Consider the following 21,012-nt stretch of genomic DNA (forward strand, 5'->3'; position numbering starts at 1 on the left):
TGGAAGAAAGGAAGAAAGACGGTTTAGTTAGAATTTTTATTCTTTTTCTTTATTAAGTTTGCAAGAGAAACATGGAAAATATGATTGGGAGATTTAAGATTTTAATTTATAAAGTTTTTAAAATGACTCTAAAGCAAATTTTTTTGAAACCAAATTACTTGATACAAGTAATATCTAGTTTGGTCTAGTGGTAATTCTATACCACATTCAAAATGGGGGCTGAGTTCAATTCCTCTGATAGCATATGTCCTTAAAAAAAATTACTTAGCTTGAATACTTTTGTGAAGATTCGTATCAATCAGACGTGTTCGAACTTTTGGTGATTGATTTCATTTACATGCGACATCACCTACCTTGTGGTCAGGGACGAAGCCAGGATCGTTTTTTAGTGGGGGCTATTTTGAAAAAAGAAATCTCGGGTGGGGCTTATAGGTTTACTTTTTTTACTGACGTTCTTAATTTAACGAGGATCTTTTCTCTATCATGTTAAGTGTCGTCAACGATTCAAGTTTTTGGGATCTCGACTACCAGGCCATGCCCGAACCTTGGGTTTTTAATCAATTTGGGGTAGTATTTCAAAATTCCCTCTTAAAACTACCCCTAACTACGAGTCGAGGTCTTGACCCTATTGCTTTTGGGTTCAAGATGTGTATCCTTTGACTATATCGTAAGGCTTTGGGATCGATGATTTTCTGGAATGGGCATTGTGGGCCTTAATTTTCGTATGCTTATATGCCAAAGCGAGTCAAAGGGTCTCTTTGTCCCTATGAGTATTTTGCGTAGACGGATACTATTAGACCCATTCACTTCCAAGATCTAAAACTTCAATGACTATGTCGTTCGGACAACTAAATGAGGGCTGATTTGAGTAGACGATTCCTCAAGGATCCATTCCCTCTCAAGATAAGAGCTTGTAATTAATGGCTTGACCCTTGAGATGCCTTATTGAGGGCTGACCTTACTAGCCTAAAGCCCTAAAATTGGTCAAAAAAGACGAGTTCTTAACGAACCTTTTAGGCGATGAGATGAAGTTCTACGAGGATTGGGTCCTCGACATAGGCTATTGGGGACTGACTTTATTGGCCTTGGTCACTAAGCCATATCCACATAGATGGGTTTCTAAGGGATCTCTTCGCTGCCTCGATCCTCGATCATAATTTTCGAGCACTGGGTCATTGAGATAGCTTTTATATGAGTGACGAATCTTGGAACTTTTCATGTAGGACTACCGTTGTAAGGGATGATGATCACCTAGAGTGACCTTTGTAGATACAATGTGTCTTTCGTGCTCAATCGGTACAAAAATCTTTTCGTTCAGCCATTTGTCGAGTTCACACACACTCCAACAATAAAGGGCATATGCGGCGTCAAAATTGTCGCGATAACAAATTGAAGAGTTGTGCAATAGTAAATTGAGTCAAACATGATATTATATGAGAAATTTTATAAAATATGTGCACATACCAATGTCAGATTCTTAACATTAAGTTTCGCGACAATGTTATTAATAAAAAAAATGAGCACATACCAATGTTAGATTCTAAACATTAAGTTTCAAATGGCTCCAAATCGCTTTCCACAAGCCACAGTGTCGTCCAGTGCCTTCTTCATATCATACTTATATTCAAACCCCATCTTCACCAGCTTTTGAAAATCATATGCAACACCTTTCTCTTCCATTTCCATTGATCTAAAAATCAACCCAAAAACACAAACAATCATCTGAGTTTTCTGACATTTTATTATATATCAAAACGTTAGAAACAAGGCTTACTCTTTTGGGATATTGTATTCGGGGAAGTTTTCTTGGAAATAAAGAGCGATGCCTTCTAAAGTGGGATTTGCGACTCCGCAGAGGAAACGGCCTTTCATCGTGGACGGTGTCTCGATGCAGAACATATGAGCTCGACAAACGTCTTCGATGTGCACGAGAGGAATCGAGCCAGTTACTTCTTGCACGGATTTCATGAGTTGATATAGATCTGAATTTCCGCTAATCACTGAACAAATCACATTTAAAGTGTTTGTAAAGTACGGAAGCAAAGTTTCTCCTCCAACCATTCCACAAGCAAGTGTTACCACTTCAAGCTCGGAGTTTTCCATTTCATTGTAGCTCAGAATGGCTTTCTCTGATAGGACCTTTGATCTAGTATAATTCTTATGCCACATTCCAAAAAAAAACATCAATTAGAATAGGAACATCAACAATATATATTAACGTTTATTTTCCATTAGGTAAATAGCCACATTTACAATTTGACACTACTAAATAGCCAACGTTTCGTAAATCTTAAATAAATAGCCACTTCCATATATTTACAGACGTAAATCCTAGGTAAATAGCCACTTTCATTTATTAGGCCACGTCATTTTTATGGCTATTTACCTAAGATTTACGAAACGTTGGCTATATAACAATTCTAAATGTTTTAGTTGACTATTTACCTAATTTTTTTTGTATCCTAATTTTCGTATCCCAAACATTGTTAGATAAACGAACATGTTGGAAAGAATAAACTAATCGCGTACCACGAAAGATTTCGGGAGATGATCGAGGGGGCGATCGAGCGGTGTAAAAGAGGACTCGTCGACGAACGACCTGAGACCGACTCCATCGTCGGTGAAACGCGATGTGGACACAATGCTGGCTGTGTATATGAGCCGTTTGACTGTCTTTGACCGAATACACGATTCTGAAACGAGCCTCACCCCCGCCACCGCAGCCTCAGTGGTGTCTTTGTACTGCAACAATATTCCAAGTTTCATTACTCGAATAGAAAACGATTTCAAACCGCCAAACAGTAACAATATTAAGAGAATCGTATATCATAGTCTCATTATGCAAAATCGTGATCTTGGAATTGAATTGAGGAGCCCACTACTTCAGACAATAGTTCCCATTTCATATATTCTGAAAATGAATATATAAAAAAATCACCCTAAAAAAATAAACATAGTGGGATAACATTTATAGAATAAAGATTACATAAATACATTACATTTCATAGGTAAAATTAAATGTATAAAATAAACTAAGAAACAGAAACTCTGATGATATGCCGAAATAATAGCTTTTTTTTTCATGTAATTTGTGATTTTTATTTGCTTTATGTATGCACTTGTATTTTTTTTTTTTTTTTTTCATTATGTCGTGTGTGGCAAGTATAATTTTTATTGAGATTGTACTTTTATGATTTTTAGTATATTGGTGTTTATTTTATTTGATAGGTAATTGGAGTTAAATTAATGTTATATATTTTCATAAATTATTTAAATAAGATCAAAATTATAAATATATTTTATTTGAGGATGAATTTGCAATTTATAATTTTGTTGCACCAAAATAGTGTGTCACTTCCCGCACCAAACTCTGTGTGGTCTTAATTTGTTGATAAGATCCATATTTTTTTTTTTTTGCTAGAAATGAGATCCGAGATAAGGTTTGATAGAAACAAAGAGAGTGACCTGAGAGGAAGGAGAAGAGTCGTGGACCAACGGAGTCGCCACATGAAATACGAAATCGCAGCCGTTGATCGCATCGTCGAAATCCTCCGCCGAAGATTTGTAGAGATCGGCTCTGAAAAGGAACAAATTGGTCTCTGCGTTTGGGAGGCTCTTCAGAACCCCTACTTTTGATTCGTCTCCTGTGCCAACGCCATAAAAACCCACTGTTATTAGCTATTATTATGTGTGTGTGTGTGTGTGTGAGAGAGAGAGAGAGAGAGAGACCTAAGTTTCTGAGAGTGGCATGAACAGTGTAACCTTTCTGGAGAAGCATTTTGACGAGCCATGAACCGATATAACCAGAAGCTCCCGTGACGCACACTCTGCTCTTTTGCCTGTTTTCCATAACTTAGAATGATCTGTTTTCACTTCCACGAGACATCAACTAAATCACTTTAAATCCGCGCATTTGTGTATATTTTCGTATTCATGTTCATATGCAAAAAGGAAAGACTTTTCACTTCAAGATGAAAAATGGTTGAGAGTCTTGAGACTTAAATCACAAATTAATTAATGAAATAGTTAAAATGTTTACGTACCATATTTCAATTATTTTTTAAAAAATTTTATTATTTAGGATTTTGAAAATAATAAATTACTTAAATAAATATGTTAAAAATTTGAATGAAAGTGTCAAAGAAAATTTTGACGATGTAATTATAACTCTTTTGCTGAAAATTTGAAAGTTTGATTATTTTGCTAATAGATTAATTTTAAATAGCTGTTTTTATATAATTTTACAATTATTACTTTTGTAAATAATATGAGTGTGTGAGCGTTTAGAAGTAGAAGTTAGATTCACTTTTTTTTTTAGAACAGGAAATACGTTTGTAGAATCCTCGGGAGATATTTTGAGGAAGCGAAGGGATCCCGGCTTAGATGGAGGTTAAATTGCATTTGCATAGATAGACGTAGATTGGGTAGCGATAGAGTCATTGAATGTAAATTCATAGTGTACTGCGTTATCTTAGTAAATTGTTTTCCATCAACAAACACTTCCTTGACGTAGGCATTAATACTTGAACTAAGTTATTGAACCCGTGTGTTTGTTTATTATTGTGATCGTTCTCACAATTTTTTTCATTAATTAAATGATAATCGCGGAAACCGCAATTACCCGAAACAATTTTTTAGACGAACGCGCACATTACGTTATTTAACTTTTAATGTAAGATTGTACTTTGAAGTTTGCATCCACAAGTCATCTTTGGTTAGTGTCTGGCTTTTACCTCTCCTCTCCGGCATTTGTAGGTTAGCTTTTCGTCTTAAAATTTATGCATATATTATTGTAAGAAATTAGAACCACTGGGCTTTGTTTTTTAATAACTGAAAACACTAGACAAAAATAAAAAAATAAAAATTGGATTCTAAACATTAAATTTCAAATGGCTCCTAATCTAAAAATCAACCCAAAAACACAAGCAATTATCTCAGTTTGTAAGACTTTCTTTAATAAAACGTTAGAAATAGAGCTTACTCTTCCGGTATATTGTATTCGGGAAAATTGTCTCGGAAATAAAAGGCGATGCCTTTTAAAGTGGGATTTGCGACTCTGCAGAGGAAACGGCCTTTCATCGTGGACGGTTTCTCGATGCAGAACAAATGAGCTCGACAAACACCTTCGATGTGCACGAGAGGAATCGAGCCGGTGACTTCTTGCACGCATTTTAGGAGTTGATATTGATCGGAATTCCCATTAATTATGGAACAAATTACTTTTAAAGTGTCCGATATGTGAGGAAGCAAAGTGTCTCCTCCGACCACTCCATAAGCAAGTGTTACCACTTCAAGCTTGCAGTTCTCCATTTCATTGTAGCTTAGAATGGCTTTCTCTGCCAGTGTCTTTGATCTTGTATAATCCTTGTAACACACGCAAGAATCAATTCATTAGATTAGGACCGCTAATACTATATTCAACGTTTTAATTTTCCTTTTGGCTTTCAAAATCAACTATTTCTGGACAGATTTACACGAAGAATTCATTTTAATATAATAAATTTCCAAACCTTCCACAAAATAAATATTTGATTTTGATTTCAAATGCTTTTTCCCTAATTTTAAAAGAAACTGTAAATAATATTACAAAATCAAGTAAAATTTTAAAATTCATGGAAAATACTATAAAAAGTTTATAAAAAAAAAAATTAAGTCAAATAAAAATGTAAGAATCAAGGAAATAAGTGTAAAACTTAGATATTCTAGAAGTAAATAAGATACTTTCATAATAAGAGAAATAAGATATTCAAGAAAAATGAGATAATAATTTCCACGCCATAAATTTTAAGGGAAATTTTATTTTTTATGTGTTAAACACACATAATTCAATTTATAAAGCCCAAATGCCATAAATATGGAAGTATGTGTTTTTTGACAAAAAAAAAAATATTCTAGTTAACCGTAGTGCAATTGACTGCAGTTGACCGCGGTCGACTAACGGTTAAAATAATTGTATTTGAAAATTATGTGTTTAAGGGCATTTAAGTATTCCATATATTTTGAATTTTTAATTTTTGTCACATAAATTGAGTCGGACTCCCTATTACAGAATATGAAATTGGCCATCTATAATCGGGTTCCGCCTACCATTAGGCCGCTAAGATGCTAAGTTTAGGCCCCATGTAATTAAGCATAAACTAAAGCTGAATTTTCATGTAATTTTGCTAAAACATAAATAAATAAGTATTTGATGAAAAAAAAAATAGTAACATATTCGTATAATCGGGTTAAAAATAATACTCTTAATTTTCTTGACATTATAACGATTAAAATCTTAAAATAACACACTTTTAATAGTACCAGATCAATTTTAACTTAAAAATAATTAAATGATTTTGAAATTATTAAAATTTCAGAAAACGCAACATCCTTTGCTAGGTGCAAATTATTTGGGTCACCCCTGCCAATTTGTGCAAATTATTCTACATTTTTCCGGTTTACACTAAACGAGAATCAACGTCTAATAAAGTGTAGTTTTTAATTTTTATTTCGCCTCAATATAAATTGGATTGACCCTGATTTTACTCATATGTTCAGAGTAATAAAATCATGCATTTTGTTGTTTTTTTTTTTTTGGGGGTTTACGTACCACGTAAAAATCTGGGTGATGATCAAGTGAACTATCGAGCGGCGTCCAAGAAGATTCATCGATGCATGATCTGATTCCAACTCCATCATCGGTGAGACGATATGTGGACACAATGCTGGCTGTGTAGATGAGCCGCTTAACTGTTTTCGAACGAATACACGATTCACAAGAGAAATTTCATTTTCTAGACCCAAAAACTATGAAAATATCACCATTAGACCCGTTACTTAAAAAATATCCAAAATTGGACTTTTGGACACATTTCGGACAAAAATACCCTTACAAATTTCCCATGGGATTCATCGAAAATTTCCCAGAAATTTAAAAAAAAAAAAAAAAATTCACCTCCAAATCTCATTCAAATCAACCTAAAATAACTAACAACCACACAAATCTTGTATCCTATCATTCCTACTCTAATCAAACCATGAAAAAACTATAAAAAACTAACCTTTTTTGTCATTTGGTGAAGGTTGGAGCTATGGTGGTTCGGTCGGAGGCGTGACGGAGCTTCGGTCGGAGGCGTGTCGGAACTCGTCGGAATGGGTGTGGTTGGCGTCGGAATGGGTGTGGTTTCGTCGGAATGGGCGTCGGAATGGGTGTGGTTGTGGTTGGAGAGAAAGTGAGAGTGAGAGAGTGAGAATGGTGTGGTTGGAGAAGAAGATAGGGTTTATTTTGAAATAAGGGTATTTTTGTCCGAAATGTGTCCAAAAGTCCAATTTTGGATATTTTTTAAGTAACGGGTCTAATGGTGATATTTTCATAGTTTTTGGGTTTAGAAAATGAAATTTCTCATTCACAAATCAGCCTCGCCCCAGCCACCGCAGCCTCACTCGTGCCTTTGTAGTTGTACTACAAATTTTCCAAATTTTGTGACATAAATAAATCAGTTTAAAAGTCCACCAATAGTAATAAAAAGAATGAGAGAATTATGTATGATATAGTCACATATCACAAATTTTACTATCGTGACGTTGTACAGAACAGAGTAAAATAAATTAAGAGTATTTTATAAAAATAAAATAAAATAATCTGAGTCGTTTGGCTAGTTTCTTAGTAAATGTTATTTCTAATTATTTTAATATAATAACAAAAATAAATCTAATTGCAATTACAAAAATGAAATACAAAGTTATGATAAATTAATAAATAAAATTAAAAAATGAAGTATTATAAAATTATATTAATATTTAATTAATTTTTTAAATAAGATTAGTTTTTCATTAAATTTGAAGTTGACACGTGTCTTTTCATCCACCTTAACGATTTAAATACCTATGATACAAATAAAATATAACATTAGATATTTTTGCTGCAAAAAAAAAAATTAATATGTAAATATGATTTTTGAAAAATATTAAATATTTTTACCGCTATTAAATCTAAATAAAATAATATTATTCCTGGTTTACAAAAACCCGTGCACCTATTATTTATTTATTGTGATTCATGAGAACCAATTTATCATGAGATCCGATATAAGGTTTGGCTGAAACAAAGAGACTGACCTGAGAGGAATGAGACGAGTCGTGGACCATCGGAGTCGCCACATGAAACACGAAATCGCAGCCATTGATCGCGTCGTCGAAATCCTCCGCCGAAGATTTGTAGAGATCGGCTCTGAAAAGGAACAAATTGGTCTCCGCGTTTGGGAGGCTCTTCAGCACCCCTACTTTTGATTCGTCTCCTGAGCCAACGCCATAACAACCCACTGTTATTAGCTATTACGAGAGAGAGAGAGAGAGAGAGACCTAAGTTTCTGAGAGTGGAGAAGCATTTTGACGAGCCATGAGCCGATACAACCAGGAGCTCCGGTGACACACACTCTTCTGCTATTTTGCATGTTTTCAATATCTAGATACCAACTTAATCGCTTCACACTTATCTCTATGTATGTGTGTGTGACTGTGTCTCACAGTGTGTGTGTATATAACTATACATATTGAAACAAAATAAAATGAATTTTTTTTTTTTTTGGAAATGTATGTGTATAGGAAGTTTTTGCCACACGTAAAAAAGTAACAAGTGGTGTGAGCCGTTTTTTTTCTTTCATCTTTGACTTCTTAATTAGCTTTTTGTTTCTAGTGCAACCGTGTAGTATAAAAACAAATTTTTGAAACTATATATTTGTGGTACGTATTTATAGAATTACATGATATTCAGAAGTTAATTTAATGCATATTTGATTTTAAAAAAAGTTCAAAATTAAAAAAAAAAAAAAAAAAAAAAAAAAAAAGACAAAATGTTTCATATGGATTATAAAGACGTTCACCGGCATATAATCGTTTCATATGGATTATAAAACTCAAAATAAAGGGCAATGAAAGAGTCAGTGTCCATTCAATTTTCTTTTTGATGTATTTTTTTCCCTTTATATATATATATATATATATATATATATATATATATATATATATATATATTTCCGTGAAAAAATTTCTTATAGATAGAGGATTAATTTAATGGTACTCCATTTATACAAGTATAAGCTGCGGCCACTTTCGTGTTCATATCGTAACTCATGTCGAGTTTGGTGCTCTTTCTTTTTGCACCAACTTCCTCGATTGATACATCCACAATCCATTCCATTTGATTCGGAATTGAGTTCAATCTTAAAAGCTAACCACTTATATTCCATAAAAATAAAAATAAAAAAATAAAAAAAGAATGAGGTACCAAAGATTAAGCCAGCTTGTTTATCTTCAAATTATATACCATAAACTTGGTATATGAAGTTTGGTCTAGTGTACAGAAACTTAGATGCTTGGCGATGTGTGTATAATAAAAAACACTGAAAGAAAAAAAGAAAAAGAAAAAAAATGTGATTCAAAACATACCAGCAAATATTGGCAAATAAACTAGTAACTCGACAGAATTGAGGATGGTTACCTATACTTCCTTGATTAAATTTAAATCTAAAAAAAAACAAAAAATCACACTCTTAAGTTAAAAACTTGATTTTTGTTCATTTCCTTTTTTCCCCGGGTATATGAAGGGTTTGAAACATTAGACGGTAAAAGACTCTTAAAAATTTCAAACTAATCCCCGTGCTCTAAAAAATTTCAAATTAACTTTTCTCCGACTAAAAAAAAAAAAAAAGAGCGCGAGGACTAAGTGGTTGGTTCAAACGCAGCTTGTTCGTGCCAAACTCCGTTCAAGTTTGACTGCCACAGCCTCACTTTTCCGTCACTTCCGGTGGATGCCAAGCTCATTCCACTCATATCCCATTCCATCTCCCATACCTGATCCAAAACCAGAGGATACGCGATATACAATCGATTAAGCTAAAGAAATGCGAACTAAATTAGAAAACAACATAAATATCTCACTGATTTGGGCAAACTTCGAATATTTAGTCTTCGGTCAGCACATAATGACATCGTTTGGCATAGCTTTGTTTTTTTAAAAAGTGCATTTGGATTCAGTTTTTGAAAATAACTATTTTTTTTTAACTGACTTTGATAAACTGTTTATAAAACAATTGTTGCTGGTAATAAAAACTCATTTAATGTTTGGTAAAATAAATATATTATAGTAAAAAGATTAAAATAAAATATAAAAAAAAAAAAAACAACAACTCTCTTCTGTCTCCTGTATGAGAATATTACAGCAATTTGTATAGTAAACTTAAAAACACTTTTTCTAAAAGTTAGGAATCGTAGTTTTTTCAACTCATGTACAAAATCTAAAATCGCTTTTGAAGTTTTTTGTAAAAACAGTTTTGCCAAACACTAGATAAACAGTTTAGTTTATTCTAAAAACAAAAACAGAATTTTTTAATCTCAACCAAACGCCGCCATTATATGTTGTTATATGCACATAATTTATCAAAATTTTAAGCCATTTAGTGACATAACAAATTTAGTATTACGGGGGTGTATTTCAATCGGTTCGATAAAAACTTTTGAGGCATATGTGTGTTCACAGAACTGTAATAAGAGGATTTCAAGTGATACGAAACAATTAGCGTTGTTACTTAAATCGGCAAACGAATATAAGCTTTGTGTTGCGTTTTTTTAGAATCCCTACCTCGCCTCCGTGGCCCGAGAGTAATGCAACTTGCTCCACCGAAAGCCTTCCATCTGCATCGGGATTCAATCCAACATGCCAAAGTGCTATTTCGTTCCCGGTAGCAACAGATATTAACTCGTATGGCCTGAGTAAAAAACAATGATTTATTATATGGAAATGGTTTCGCACCAGCAAACGAAACTATGGACAACATTAAGTCGTGAACACCACTAGTGCCTTTCTTCAAACTTTCTCTCTCAAACACTTCATTTCATTTATTTCTTCATACCATACATACCTCTTTTTACAGTATTTTAGTTGTTTTTTACAATTTTATTCGACATTTTTTTACTGTTTACAGTTTGCTGTTTCATTTAGAATAAAGGCAAAATCATCTAAAAGGAGCTTATGGAGGGTTTGAAAATCCGTATTAGTAAGGGATGGATTAGAAAGCAGAAGTTTGATAGGCCAAGATAGCTGCGACTGATTCCACAATCGAAATTCCGAGGTATACCAATTTTTTTACCTGCCAATATTCGGTGCCCACGAAAGAGAGTAGACCCGATCGCCTTTGTTCCCGGGCGACGCCAGCTCAGCAACTGGAAGCCATCTCTGATGAGACTGATCAAACTCCCACACCTGAAATGTACTATTATTATAAGAATATTTTATTGCGATTGTTCAGAAAATATATACTCATAAAAACACAAAAACAAAGGCACATACATACCTTAGGCGAGTTTAGTTGAGGCGTGTCTGAATCGAAACCCATCACGAAACTTAATTCCCGACTCTCACTTCTTTGCGGCTTCCAAGAAATCGACGCAGATAAGCACGAGGCTTTTCCCAAAGTCGTTACAGAGTCACTGACGTTTTGAAATTCCGCCTGAAAAAATGGATTTTAATCATATAATTCGCAAGCAACAGTTTTGCGGTTAAAAAAAATCATGTACGGAACTTCTCGAAAAATAAACTGAGAACTTGATTCATGTTCACATAGATACTGTAATTGAATTGAATAAATAAATAATCATTACCTGAAGTTGCCAGTTCTTTAGTTCCAACGGATCTAAGAGCTCATAGACTTTGATAGAGCCATCTGAATAAGCAGCAACCTATGAACGATTGTTTTAAATAAATTTATATAAATTAAACAATAAAATAATATAAGAATTCTGCGCTTATTTAGATAAGTATAGAACTAGTAATTGAAGATAAGAACACTAGTAACAAGAAAATTAGAAAGAAAAAAAAGATGGTGCCAATTGACATGTTCAATAGGTTGGAACTTAAAAAAAAAAAAAAAAAATTTGAAGAAAATATCATTACCATTTTTAAGCCAGATATGGAAACTCCAAACTTTATCTCTAGCAGAACCTGAGCAGAATTTCTTTTAAAGCTTTTGCACAGCTTCCATTGAAGAGGCTGACCTTCTACGAAAACGAAAACAAAAACAAAAATCAGAAATACATAAACTATAAATTATAGAACATAAACATAAGTCTGCGCAAATCTAAAGTAGAAAACTTTGTTCAACCCTCTTTGCAATGTGATATCGTAGCGGATCAGTAAGAATAAAAAAGTAAAAATAAAAAAATATATAAAAAAATACCTTCCTCGACCTCCTCGATGAATAACAAAGTTCCGTCTTCGCATACACACGCCACTGCGTCTCCAAATTCCGGAGGAACCCAAATGACCTTCACAATGGCTGTGTCGTGTACCTGATAATATGAACATATTTAATTAAGATTAAAAACACTGTTCATATATATCACAAAATGCTGATTTAGATGCTACAGATTGTATCAATTGCGCTATCGAGATGTATATAAAGTGTTAAGTTCTACTTATATTATTCCAAGACCAAAAACCTAAGCACGGGTTCTAGAAATGAATATTAGGAATAAAAAAAAAATCCAGTTTTTTTCTTTTTCGATTAAAGCTCAATGTATTTCGCTAGTATTCGAGGAACATTCCCAACGAAATTCGATCCAAGAGTAACGCAAGCCAAACTCCAAAGCAAGCCTACCAAGTGTTCGACGAAATGCCAAAGAGAAAAAGAGAAGAGAATGCACGAACCTTGGATTTGGAAGAGAGGGAAAAGGAGGAAGAAGCAGGGTCGAGAGAGTCGAAGATGGAGAGAGAACCGTCGGCGGAAGCAGAGGCTAATCTATGGCCGTTGAAGTTCCAGGATGAGCATGTCGTGCCTTGCTCCAAGTCCACCAGAGATTTCTCCATGGCCACGCAGTCTTCTCAGAGCTCTTAAGCTTTGACGACTAGGGCTTTTCTGCAAGATTTCTTCTTTACTCTCTCGTCACCGTGAGAGATTGTAAATACTTTAGTAGTGATATGGAATAAAAAAAGAAAAGAGTGTTTATTTGTTTTGTAATTCCTCTTAATTTTTAACTGTTTCATTTCATGTACTTTTTCCTAAATTTTAAGCCAATGAAAAAAAGGAACAGCAGTAGAAAATAAATTGCCAATATAATATGGGAAAATAAATAGTTTCAAAATAAACTAAATATATTTTTGTATTTATTATTGTTGTCTAGTTTGGATTTTATTTTCCAATGAATATCTTTTTTTTTTAAAAAGAAACATCGGAACTTTATTAATTCAACACGGCAAAGCCGGAATACAAGAACAAGCGAGTACAAAATTTTCCCATGAAAATCATGGTATGGAGATTTTAATCATATTTAAATATAGTTACATAAAATACATCTAAAATTTTAAAATCGATTAAAACATGATTACATAAACCATTTAACAAGATTATTTAATGGTTTAATTTAAACGGATATATTTCTATAAAAATATTAATATTTAGATTTCAAACACGATCAATCGATTTTGGATATAATTTCATCATTTTAATTAAACAGAATGTACGAACTCGACATTTTTTAAAACCAAAATTAAACTCGACATTTCACTTAAACACATGGTATATATGTGTCATTTTCTCATATAATATTCTAGAATATAAATGAAAAAAAAATATTGGACAATATACCAAAAAAATAAATAAATAAAATCAAAACTATACGTTCACAATAAAATACACTTTTTTTTTCCTAATCACTGATCAACAAAATATAACAAATATATAATAAACCAAAAATTGAACCTTTAACAAAAATAGATTGAGAATACTTCAAATATAATTTTGAGAGTCATTAGCTATCTTTGAAGTCACCGGGAAAAAAATGGAGGTTCGCCAAAAAATGACAATTCACATAACCCATTAAAAAATTATGAAAGAAAAATATAGTACAGATCATAATACAAACATCATTAAATGAATAAATTTAAAAAGAAAAACAAAAATCAAATGAAATTTATCATTTACAATTTTGGAGTTCAAAAGAACTGGGAAAAAAAGAAAAGAAAAAACCTTACCCACTCGATTGTCGATGAATTTTGTTGGCTTAACCACAAAAATGTAATGCATGGTGTCGAAAGAAAGGAAACGATCGATTTTCTCAATTATTATTCTATGTACAGTTAATTATCGTAAATTATTGGTATTAAGTGACTTGTTCATTTCCTTTGAGAATTTTTTTAGGGCACTGTAGCGAAATAGCCAAAATGAAACTATGAAATTTGTTTTTAGCATATGTTTCACAACTTTTAGGGAAATAGCTAACAGACTTATGTGGCAATAATTAAGGTCTAATTTACCCTTATTTATTAACAAATTCGTCGTTTTCTCTCTCTTACTTTTTTCCTACACTTTTTTTTTTACATAAAAACTTCAAAAAACCATATCTATCTCATATGAACTCGAAATTGAGTGATTCCAAATCCTACGGATTCGTGACGCCGAGATCTTCAAAAATAGATCCATTGTGTTTGATGAAAAATCATGTTTAATACCATAGATGTAGAAAAATCATGTTACTACCTTAAATATGGAAATAACTGGAAATTTTTTGAAATTATCAAAAAAATAAATGGAAACTTAACTATGATGCATTAAACATAATTTTTCATCAAACACAATGGGTCTATTTTTGAAGATCTCGACGCCACGATTTTGTAGGATCTGAAATCACTCAATTTCGAGTTCGTATGAGAAATCTACGAATTTTTGAAGTTTTGATACAAAAAAAATTTATTTGAAAAAAATAGGAAAGAGAAAGTGACGAATTTGTTAATAAATAAGGGCAAATCAGACCTTAATTATTGCCACATAAGCCATTTGGCTAGAGAAATTTCATTAATTGGGCTTAATAAGCCATTAAATATCAAGATTAGACCCTAATGTTTAAAAATATCTAAATATGGATTTTTGACCCAAAATCGGACAAAAACACCCCTGATTCAAAAAACTCATATTTTTCTCTCATTTTCAAATGATTTTCATCACAAATCTTTTGGTCTTCGAATTGGTTGCGCTAGGATTAGACTTTTCGGTGATCGAGCTCACCGCTGAGCTCGTGGAGTTCGGGGCAATTAACCGATTTTTTTTTTTTTTTTAGGAATTTGGGTATGTGTTCAGTTTCGATTTTGAGGGTTTCACATTGAATTTCATCGTACGACATCGTACAGCATCATACGGCGTCGTACGATGAGATACAATGTGAAACCCTCAAAATCGATAAAATTCATACACATTATAATGTACGATGTCGTACGATGCTGTACGATGTCGTACGATGCTGTACGATGCGATACGATGCCGTACGATGAGAAACAATGTGAAACCCTCAAAATCGAAACTGAACACATACGATGCTGTACGATGTCGTACGATGCGATACGATGAGATTCAATGTGAAACCCTCAAAATCAAAACTGAATACATACGATGATGTACGATGTCGTACGATTCTGTACGATGTCGTACGATGCCGTACGATGAGATTCAATGTGAAACCCTCAAAATCGAAACTGAACACATACCCAAATTCCTAAATAAATACAAAAAAATCGGGGCGTTGCCCCGAACCCCACGAGCTCAGCGGTGAGCTCGACCACCGAAAATTCTAATCCTATCGCAACCAATTCGAAGACCAAAAGATTTGTGATGAAAATCATTTGAAAATGAGAGAAAAATATGGGTTTTTTTAATCAGGGGTGTTTTTGTCCGATTTTGGGTCAAAAATCCATATTTAGATATTTTTAAACATTAGGGTTTAATCTTGATATTTAATGACTTATTAAGCCCAATTAATGAAATTTCTCTTTGGCTATATCCCTAAAAATTATCAAACATAGGCTAGATCCAAAATCACATGTTTAAAGTGCCCTAATTACTTACAAATCTCATTTTTTATATGTTTTTTCTGGTTTGGATGGAAAATAATAATTTGCCTGATTTGTTAGCTTGTTTAATGGATAGTTATTATTAAAAAAAAAAAATTATTATTTATTATTTCAAGTAATAATCTTATATAAATGGGTGAGAATATTTTTAAGGGTAATTTTTTATTTTTTCGTTGGATAATAATAGTTGTTGACTAATTAACAAAAATTATCAAAACAGTGGTTATTTTGCAATTCTAAGTTTCATAATGGTCAGTTAGCTATACTGCCCTAAAAAATATTGTAATTAATTCATGGATAATTTCGTTGATTTATGATTCACAAAAGTAAGGTATATTGTCATATTATATTACATTATTCATTACTAGCTTGGATTTCAAATAAGAAAAATGCCTAAGTGCCAATCAATGCAGAAGTCATGCAATTTTTTATTTAACAAGAAATTTCATATGGACATTATGTGTATAATGATGGTTCAAATTCAGTTCTTTTTGGAGCAAAGTTTCGTATAGATATTAAGTTTTAAAAGTATACGTAATTTTACCAAATTATCCTTAAAATTTATGAAATTCTCTCATTACACGGTAGTTTATCGCACAAAAGCGAATGATATTTTTTTGGAAAAGAAACAGTAGCTGCGTGAGACTACAATAGCATATGCGATCACTTACGACATACGTAGTCGTGTGCGATCATCCGTGTTTATATTTCATCGTGGCAAGATTAAATTTTTAAAATATGTTTATAAGGATAATTTAAAAAAAAATACACCATTTTGAATTTAGTATAAAAAATATGTAAGAATAAAGCGTTCCTTCAAAACACAAGTAAATTTCTTTCAATACACTTGATTCTTAAAACAATTTATTCATCATCATTACGCGTCTCACTTTTAATTTACTCATTGTTGTAGCCTTTCCATATCCTTGCAACCTCACTAAGCGACTTAGTGGACGAGCCTTGGCTCCCCAAAGCCGCCTCGGCGGCCTCCTTGAGGTCGCCTACCCTCTTCCTCATCGCTTTCCCTTCCTCGCCTTCCATTAGCTCCCTCACCTTCTCCGCCACCTCATCACGGCCCACGAGCCCGCTCTCGCTGTCCCCTTCCACCTTCCTCGCGGCCCCCACGCCTTCCCCGCTCAAAAACACGGTGTTCATCCTCTGCTCCGCGTACAGCGGCCACGCGATCATGGGCACGCCATTGGTCACGCTCTCCAACGTCGAGTTCCAACCGCAGTGCGTCACGAACCCCCCAACCGAGCCGTGGGCCAGGATTTGGGTCTGCGGGGCCCACGATGTCATGACTAAGCCCGAACCTCTCGTCCGCTCCAAAAACCCTTCTGGGAGGTAGTCTAGAGGGTCCTTTTGGTTGTCCAAGGTGAAAAAGGCTCCATGGGAAGACTTGTCATTAGGGCTCTTGAGAACCCACAAGAATCTTTGACCGCTTTTCTCTAACCCTAAGGCGAGCTCGTTCAGCTGCTCGCTCGAGAGGGTCCCACCGCTCCCGAACGACACGAACACGACTGAGCTCGCCGGCTGGTTGTCCAGCCATGCCAGACAATCGGGTCGGTTTGAGCTGGTTTCAGATCCTGATCGGGTCAATGGGCCGATAGGGTAAATCGCAGGAATCTCGTGGGCCCGATCTTGGAGGGCTTTTATCGGGCCCGGCTCGAGGGCCGCAAAGGTGTTGATCATGATACCCCGCGCGGAACGGTACCGCCTCGTCATCCTCACAAAGCTTTTGTAAGCCTCGGAGCCTCTTTTGTGGAGCGGGGAGAAGAGATCGCGGCCGTGGACCGGCGGGCAGCCCGAGAGGGCTATCGGGTCGGGCAAGAGCCGATACTCGGAGGAAGTGGACGCGTCGAGCTCCGGGAGGTGGAAGAAAAACGACAACACCATCGCCGTCGTCGGGAAAAAGATGTATGGCTCGATTCCCAATTCTCGGGCCACGTCGAAGGCCGTGGGGCCGAAGAGGTCCACCACGATGGCGGACAAAGGACCGTCGGCGATCATGGCCTCGAGGGAGTCGCGAAGGGCCGGGAGGGACCGCGAGAGGCTGAGCTCGATCCGAGTCTCGATCATGCCGTCCTCGGGAATGTCGTCGAGGCTCGCCGGAGGAAGGAAGGTGTGAGAAATCGGGTCCGGCAGAGAGTCCATGAGCTTCTTTTGGAGCTCCATGGACGAGCCGTCGGTGGGAATCACAAATGTGACGGCTAACTCGTGCTGAACGACGAGTCGTTTTGCAAACTCGATGAGGGGGTACAGGTGTCCCATCCCCGGCGTCGGGACGATCGCTATTCGGTGAAGTGGTTTTGTGTCGTTTTTGTTGTCTTCCATGACCAACGATTGAAAAGACTGTAATTTTTTTGTTTTGAGTCTGAGATTGAATGAGTGAACATCAATATGGTTGAGCATTTTATTTATAGTTGTTTTATATATATATATATATATATATATATATATGATAAGGACTAGTAAATGCATGCAAAGAATAAAATCTGCTTTTGTGATATTGTCATTAAGTGCATATCGTAATATGCTTTCTTCTATAAATGGCAGGTAATTGATTGATCACCCATCTTTATAACATTACCAACATAGATTAAAAACATTATCAACAGTCATTGAGAAGAGATTAACACCTTTTAGTTTTATTTTTTTATTTTTTTTTATAATTGGTGGGAACTCTCATCCCAATCAGTAATTAATTAGAACCTTCTATAGAGATTTTTTTTAGCATCCAAATCTCTCATCAATTAAGAGATTTTTTATATTTTGAAATAGTTTTAGACTTAATTTATAATATCTCCAACGAGTTAGTTCGTAACGTAACTGATATGGAATAATTAAATAGAAACATATCGAATCGCATAATTAAGGTCATAAATTCTGCACTTTCGGATAATAAGGTCATAAATTCTGCACTTATGGATTATATCATCCCAAAATTTACAATTTTGTCCGTTATATCTGGGTTTTAGATCGACAGTGTGGTGATACATAGGCCTAGTGATACATAGATATCTGCTAGGCGTGTGGAAAGATGCGTCCTATGAAAATTGTTTTGATGGCTATTTTTTATATTTTATGCAAAACTAGTATGTTTAAAATTTTTATTATCACAATAATTTTTTTTAAGTTGTAAACAATTACTTATCTTATCTTTGATACCTTGATTAACAACCAAATTTAAAATTAAAAAAAAAAAACTTATTTACTGTTGTGAACTCTATTTAACTATATTTACTGTTTATAATATAATTTAGAAGAAAAATAATTATTTTATAAGTTTTCAAATAGCACCTATTTTTAAAATGCTTCACATAAAAAGTGTGTCTGTTTGTTTCTTAACTTGAAAACTGTTTTTGACTTTTCTAACTTGAACAGTTTTATGAAAAAATTGAATTTAATGTTTGTTTGATGATTCTCAGAATACAACTCAAAAAGTTTTCAAACTATTTTATGTTTTAATGAAGAAAATCAGAAAACAGTTTTTAGGTGTTTTCCAATTTTTTCACTCAACTTTTTAAACTTTTTTTTTCTTTTTTTTAATATCTCATCTTGACATCTCCTTCTATCCTATCAACATCATTTCATTTTCCTCACTTTTGGTTATCGAATTTGTTTTCGTTCCTTGGAAAACTTAAGTTTTACCATTATGGCAAACTTTAAACAATCGAAACTCCATTTTACAAACTGTTAATTGATCGTGATCCTCTTGTCGAGCACATAGGTTTTCACTATTTTTAGTCAACATTAGGTATCAAAATTTGATATTTGTTGTATTGACTACAAAGACAAACGGTGTTTTCCGATGAATTTGTGAATAATCATTATAACTAAAGGTACGATCATTATATTCGCAGCAAAGACTTTCAATTAGTATATATCTCGACGTCTAATTCTTATTTGAATTATTACATTACAATTACAAAAAACTGAATAAAAAAAAACTGAAATCCTTACAAAATAGTTATTTGAAAACAACTGCAAAAAAAAAAAAAAAAAAAAAAATTAGACTACAACTATATGAAAATAAAAACAGTTTGAGTGAATTACCAAACAGACTTATTTTTGCAGTTTTCCCAAATAGGATTGGAGCCAAAATGGCCCAACAAACAAAGCCTTACATCCAGAATTTTTTTAGATATTTAGCACGTCCTAAAATAACTACTATATAGTTAACAAAAAAGCACGTGGAAGCGTGTGAAATATGACACTTACTAATTAATTGTGTTGGCCAACAAGCCGTGTTATTCAAGAGATTTGTCTTGCTATTCAACATTGTCCGCTTAAGATCGATGATGATTACAAATATAAAATTAACAATAATGCTAAAGAAGGAGAGAGCATTATCTCTCTCTCTCTCTCTCTCTCTCTCTCTCTCTCTCTCTCTCTCTCTCTCTCTCTCTCTCTCTCTCTCTCTTTTTTATTACAATATTAGTTTATCACTTGCATTGCATTTATGACTTATGAAGACTTGGTGTTGCACTAAGACAACATAACGACCAATAATATATGAAATAAAACATCATCACGCAAATTTGGATCGTTGATAAATCAAACTTTATATCATGGTCCTACATAATTGTTATTAAAATTTTGGGTGGTTCAAATAGTCCCTCACTTTTTATGATAGTGACATTTTAATCACTAAACTCTTTTTTAAAGCATTTTGATCTTTAATCTATTGATTTTATAGCATTTTAGTCCTCTTTCGAAAAAATACATTTTATTTTATGAAATTATGTACCTTATAAACTTAAAAATATATATATATATATATATATATAATATACTAGTATAAATTGTTAATTTTACAAAATAAATTTGTTAAATCATATTTAATTTGTTCCTAAAAACACTAAAAGAATTATATAATATGAGATCTTTAAAGCATTTTATATGCTACTTTAGTATACTTTTTAAAATTATAAACAAGTTATTTTAGTTTGTAAATAAGTTTTAAATTGATTAGGCGTTGAATTTTATAAAAAGATTATAATTATTTTTCAAAAAGGATCAAAATGCTACAAAAATAATAGGTTAAAGATCAAAATACTTCAAAAAAAAGTTTAGAGATCAAAATGCCACTATTATAAAAAGAGACTATTTGGGTCAAAAATTGAGACAAAGAATGA

General features: G+C 33.6%; 4 protein-coding genes across 5 annotated transcripts; all 4 read right to left on the bottom strand.

Annotated features, from left to right (window-relative positions):
- Window positions 1-1,414: 1,414 nt before the first annotated feature.
- Window positions 1,415-3,987, bottom strand: LOC149405544 (NADPH HC-toxin reductase 1-like). 2 transcript variants are annotated; one of them, XM_089601248.1, is made up of 5 exons: window positions 3,763-3,987; window positions 3,466-3,644; window positions 2,530-2,742; window positions 1,775-2,157; window positions 1,415-1,690 (listed from the first exon to the last, which is right to left on the bottom strand). In XM_089601248.1, the coding sequence occupies exons 1-5, from the start codon at window positions 3,848-3,850 to the stop codon at window positions 1,555-1,557; spliced, it is 999 nt and encodes a 332-aa protein (XP_089457374.1). In that variant the 5' UTR covers window positions 3,851-3,987; the 3' UTR covers window positions 1,415-1,554. The 2 variants fall into 2 exon arrangements, with proteins under 2 accessions (XP_089457374.1, XP_089457371.1); XM_089601245.1 differs by having other exon boundaries at window positions 1,416-1,690; window positions 3,730-3,987.
- A 916-nt stretch (window positions 3,988-4,903) lies between these two features.
- LOC149405545 (NADPH HC-toxin reductase 1-like) lies at window positions 4,904-8,435 on the bottom strand. The gene is made up of 5 exons (XM_089607356.1): window positions 8,318-8,435; window positions 8,086-8,276; window positions 7,392-7,441; window positions 6,590-6,758; window positions 4,904-5,364 (listed from the first exon to the last, which is right to left on the bottom strand). The coding sequence occupies exons 1-5, from the start codon at window positions 8,430-8,432 to the stop codon at window positions 4,978-4,980; spliced, it is 912 nt and encodes a 303-aa protein (XP_089463482.1). The 5' UTR covers window positions 8,433-8,435; the 3' UTR covers window positions 4,904-4,977.
- Window positions 8,436-9,314: 879 nt separating this feature from the next.
- On the bottom strand, window positions 9,315-12,950 carry SEH1H (Transducin/WD40 repeat-like superfamily protein). Its single transcript, XM_089601346.1, has 8 exons — window positions 12,683-12,950; window positions 12,213-12,324; window positions 11,930-12,033; window positions 11,638-11,715; window positions 11,331-11,486; window positions 11,127-11,239; window positions 10,619-10,745; window positions 9,315-9,831 (listed from the first exon to the last, which is right to left on the bottom strand). Exons 1-8 carry the CDS (start codon window positions 12,839-12,841, stop codon window positions 9,700-9,702), a joined length of 981 nt encoding a protein of 326 aa, XP_089457472.1. The 5' UTR covers window positions 12,842-12,950; the 3' UTR covers window positions 9,315-9,699.
- A 3,821-nt stretch (window positions 12,951-16,771) lies between these two features.
- LOC149405547 (hydroquinone glucosyltransferase-like) lies at window positions 16,772-18,262 on the bottom strand. Its single transcript, XM_089607843.1, has one exon. The coding sequence runs from the start codon at window positions 18,206-18,208 to the stop codon at window positions 16,772-16,774; it is 1,437 nt and encodes a 478-aa protein (XP_089463969.1). The 5' UTR covers window positions 18,209-18,262.
- Between the last annotated feature and the right edge of the window lie 2,750 nt (window positions 18,263-21,012).

The sequence above is a fragment of the Urtica dioica genome, chromosome 2, assembly GCF_054948205.1.
Source record: "Urtica dioica subsp. dioica isolate 48M chromosome 2, U.dioica_male_clone48M_v1_H2, whole genome shotgun sequence".
NCBI classification, from domain to species: Eukaryota; Viridiplantae; Streptophyta; class Magnoliopsida; order Rosales; family Urticaceae; genus Urtica; species Urtica dioica.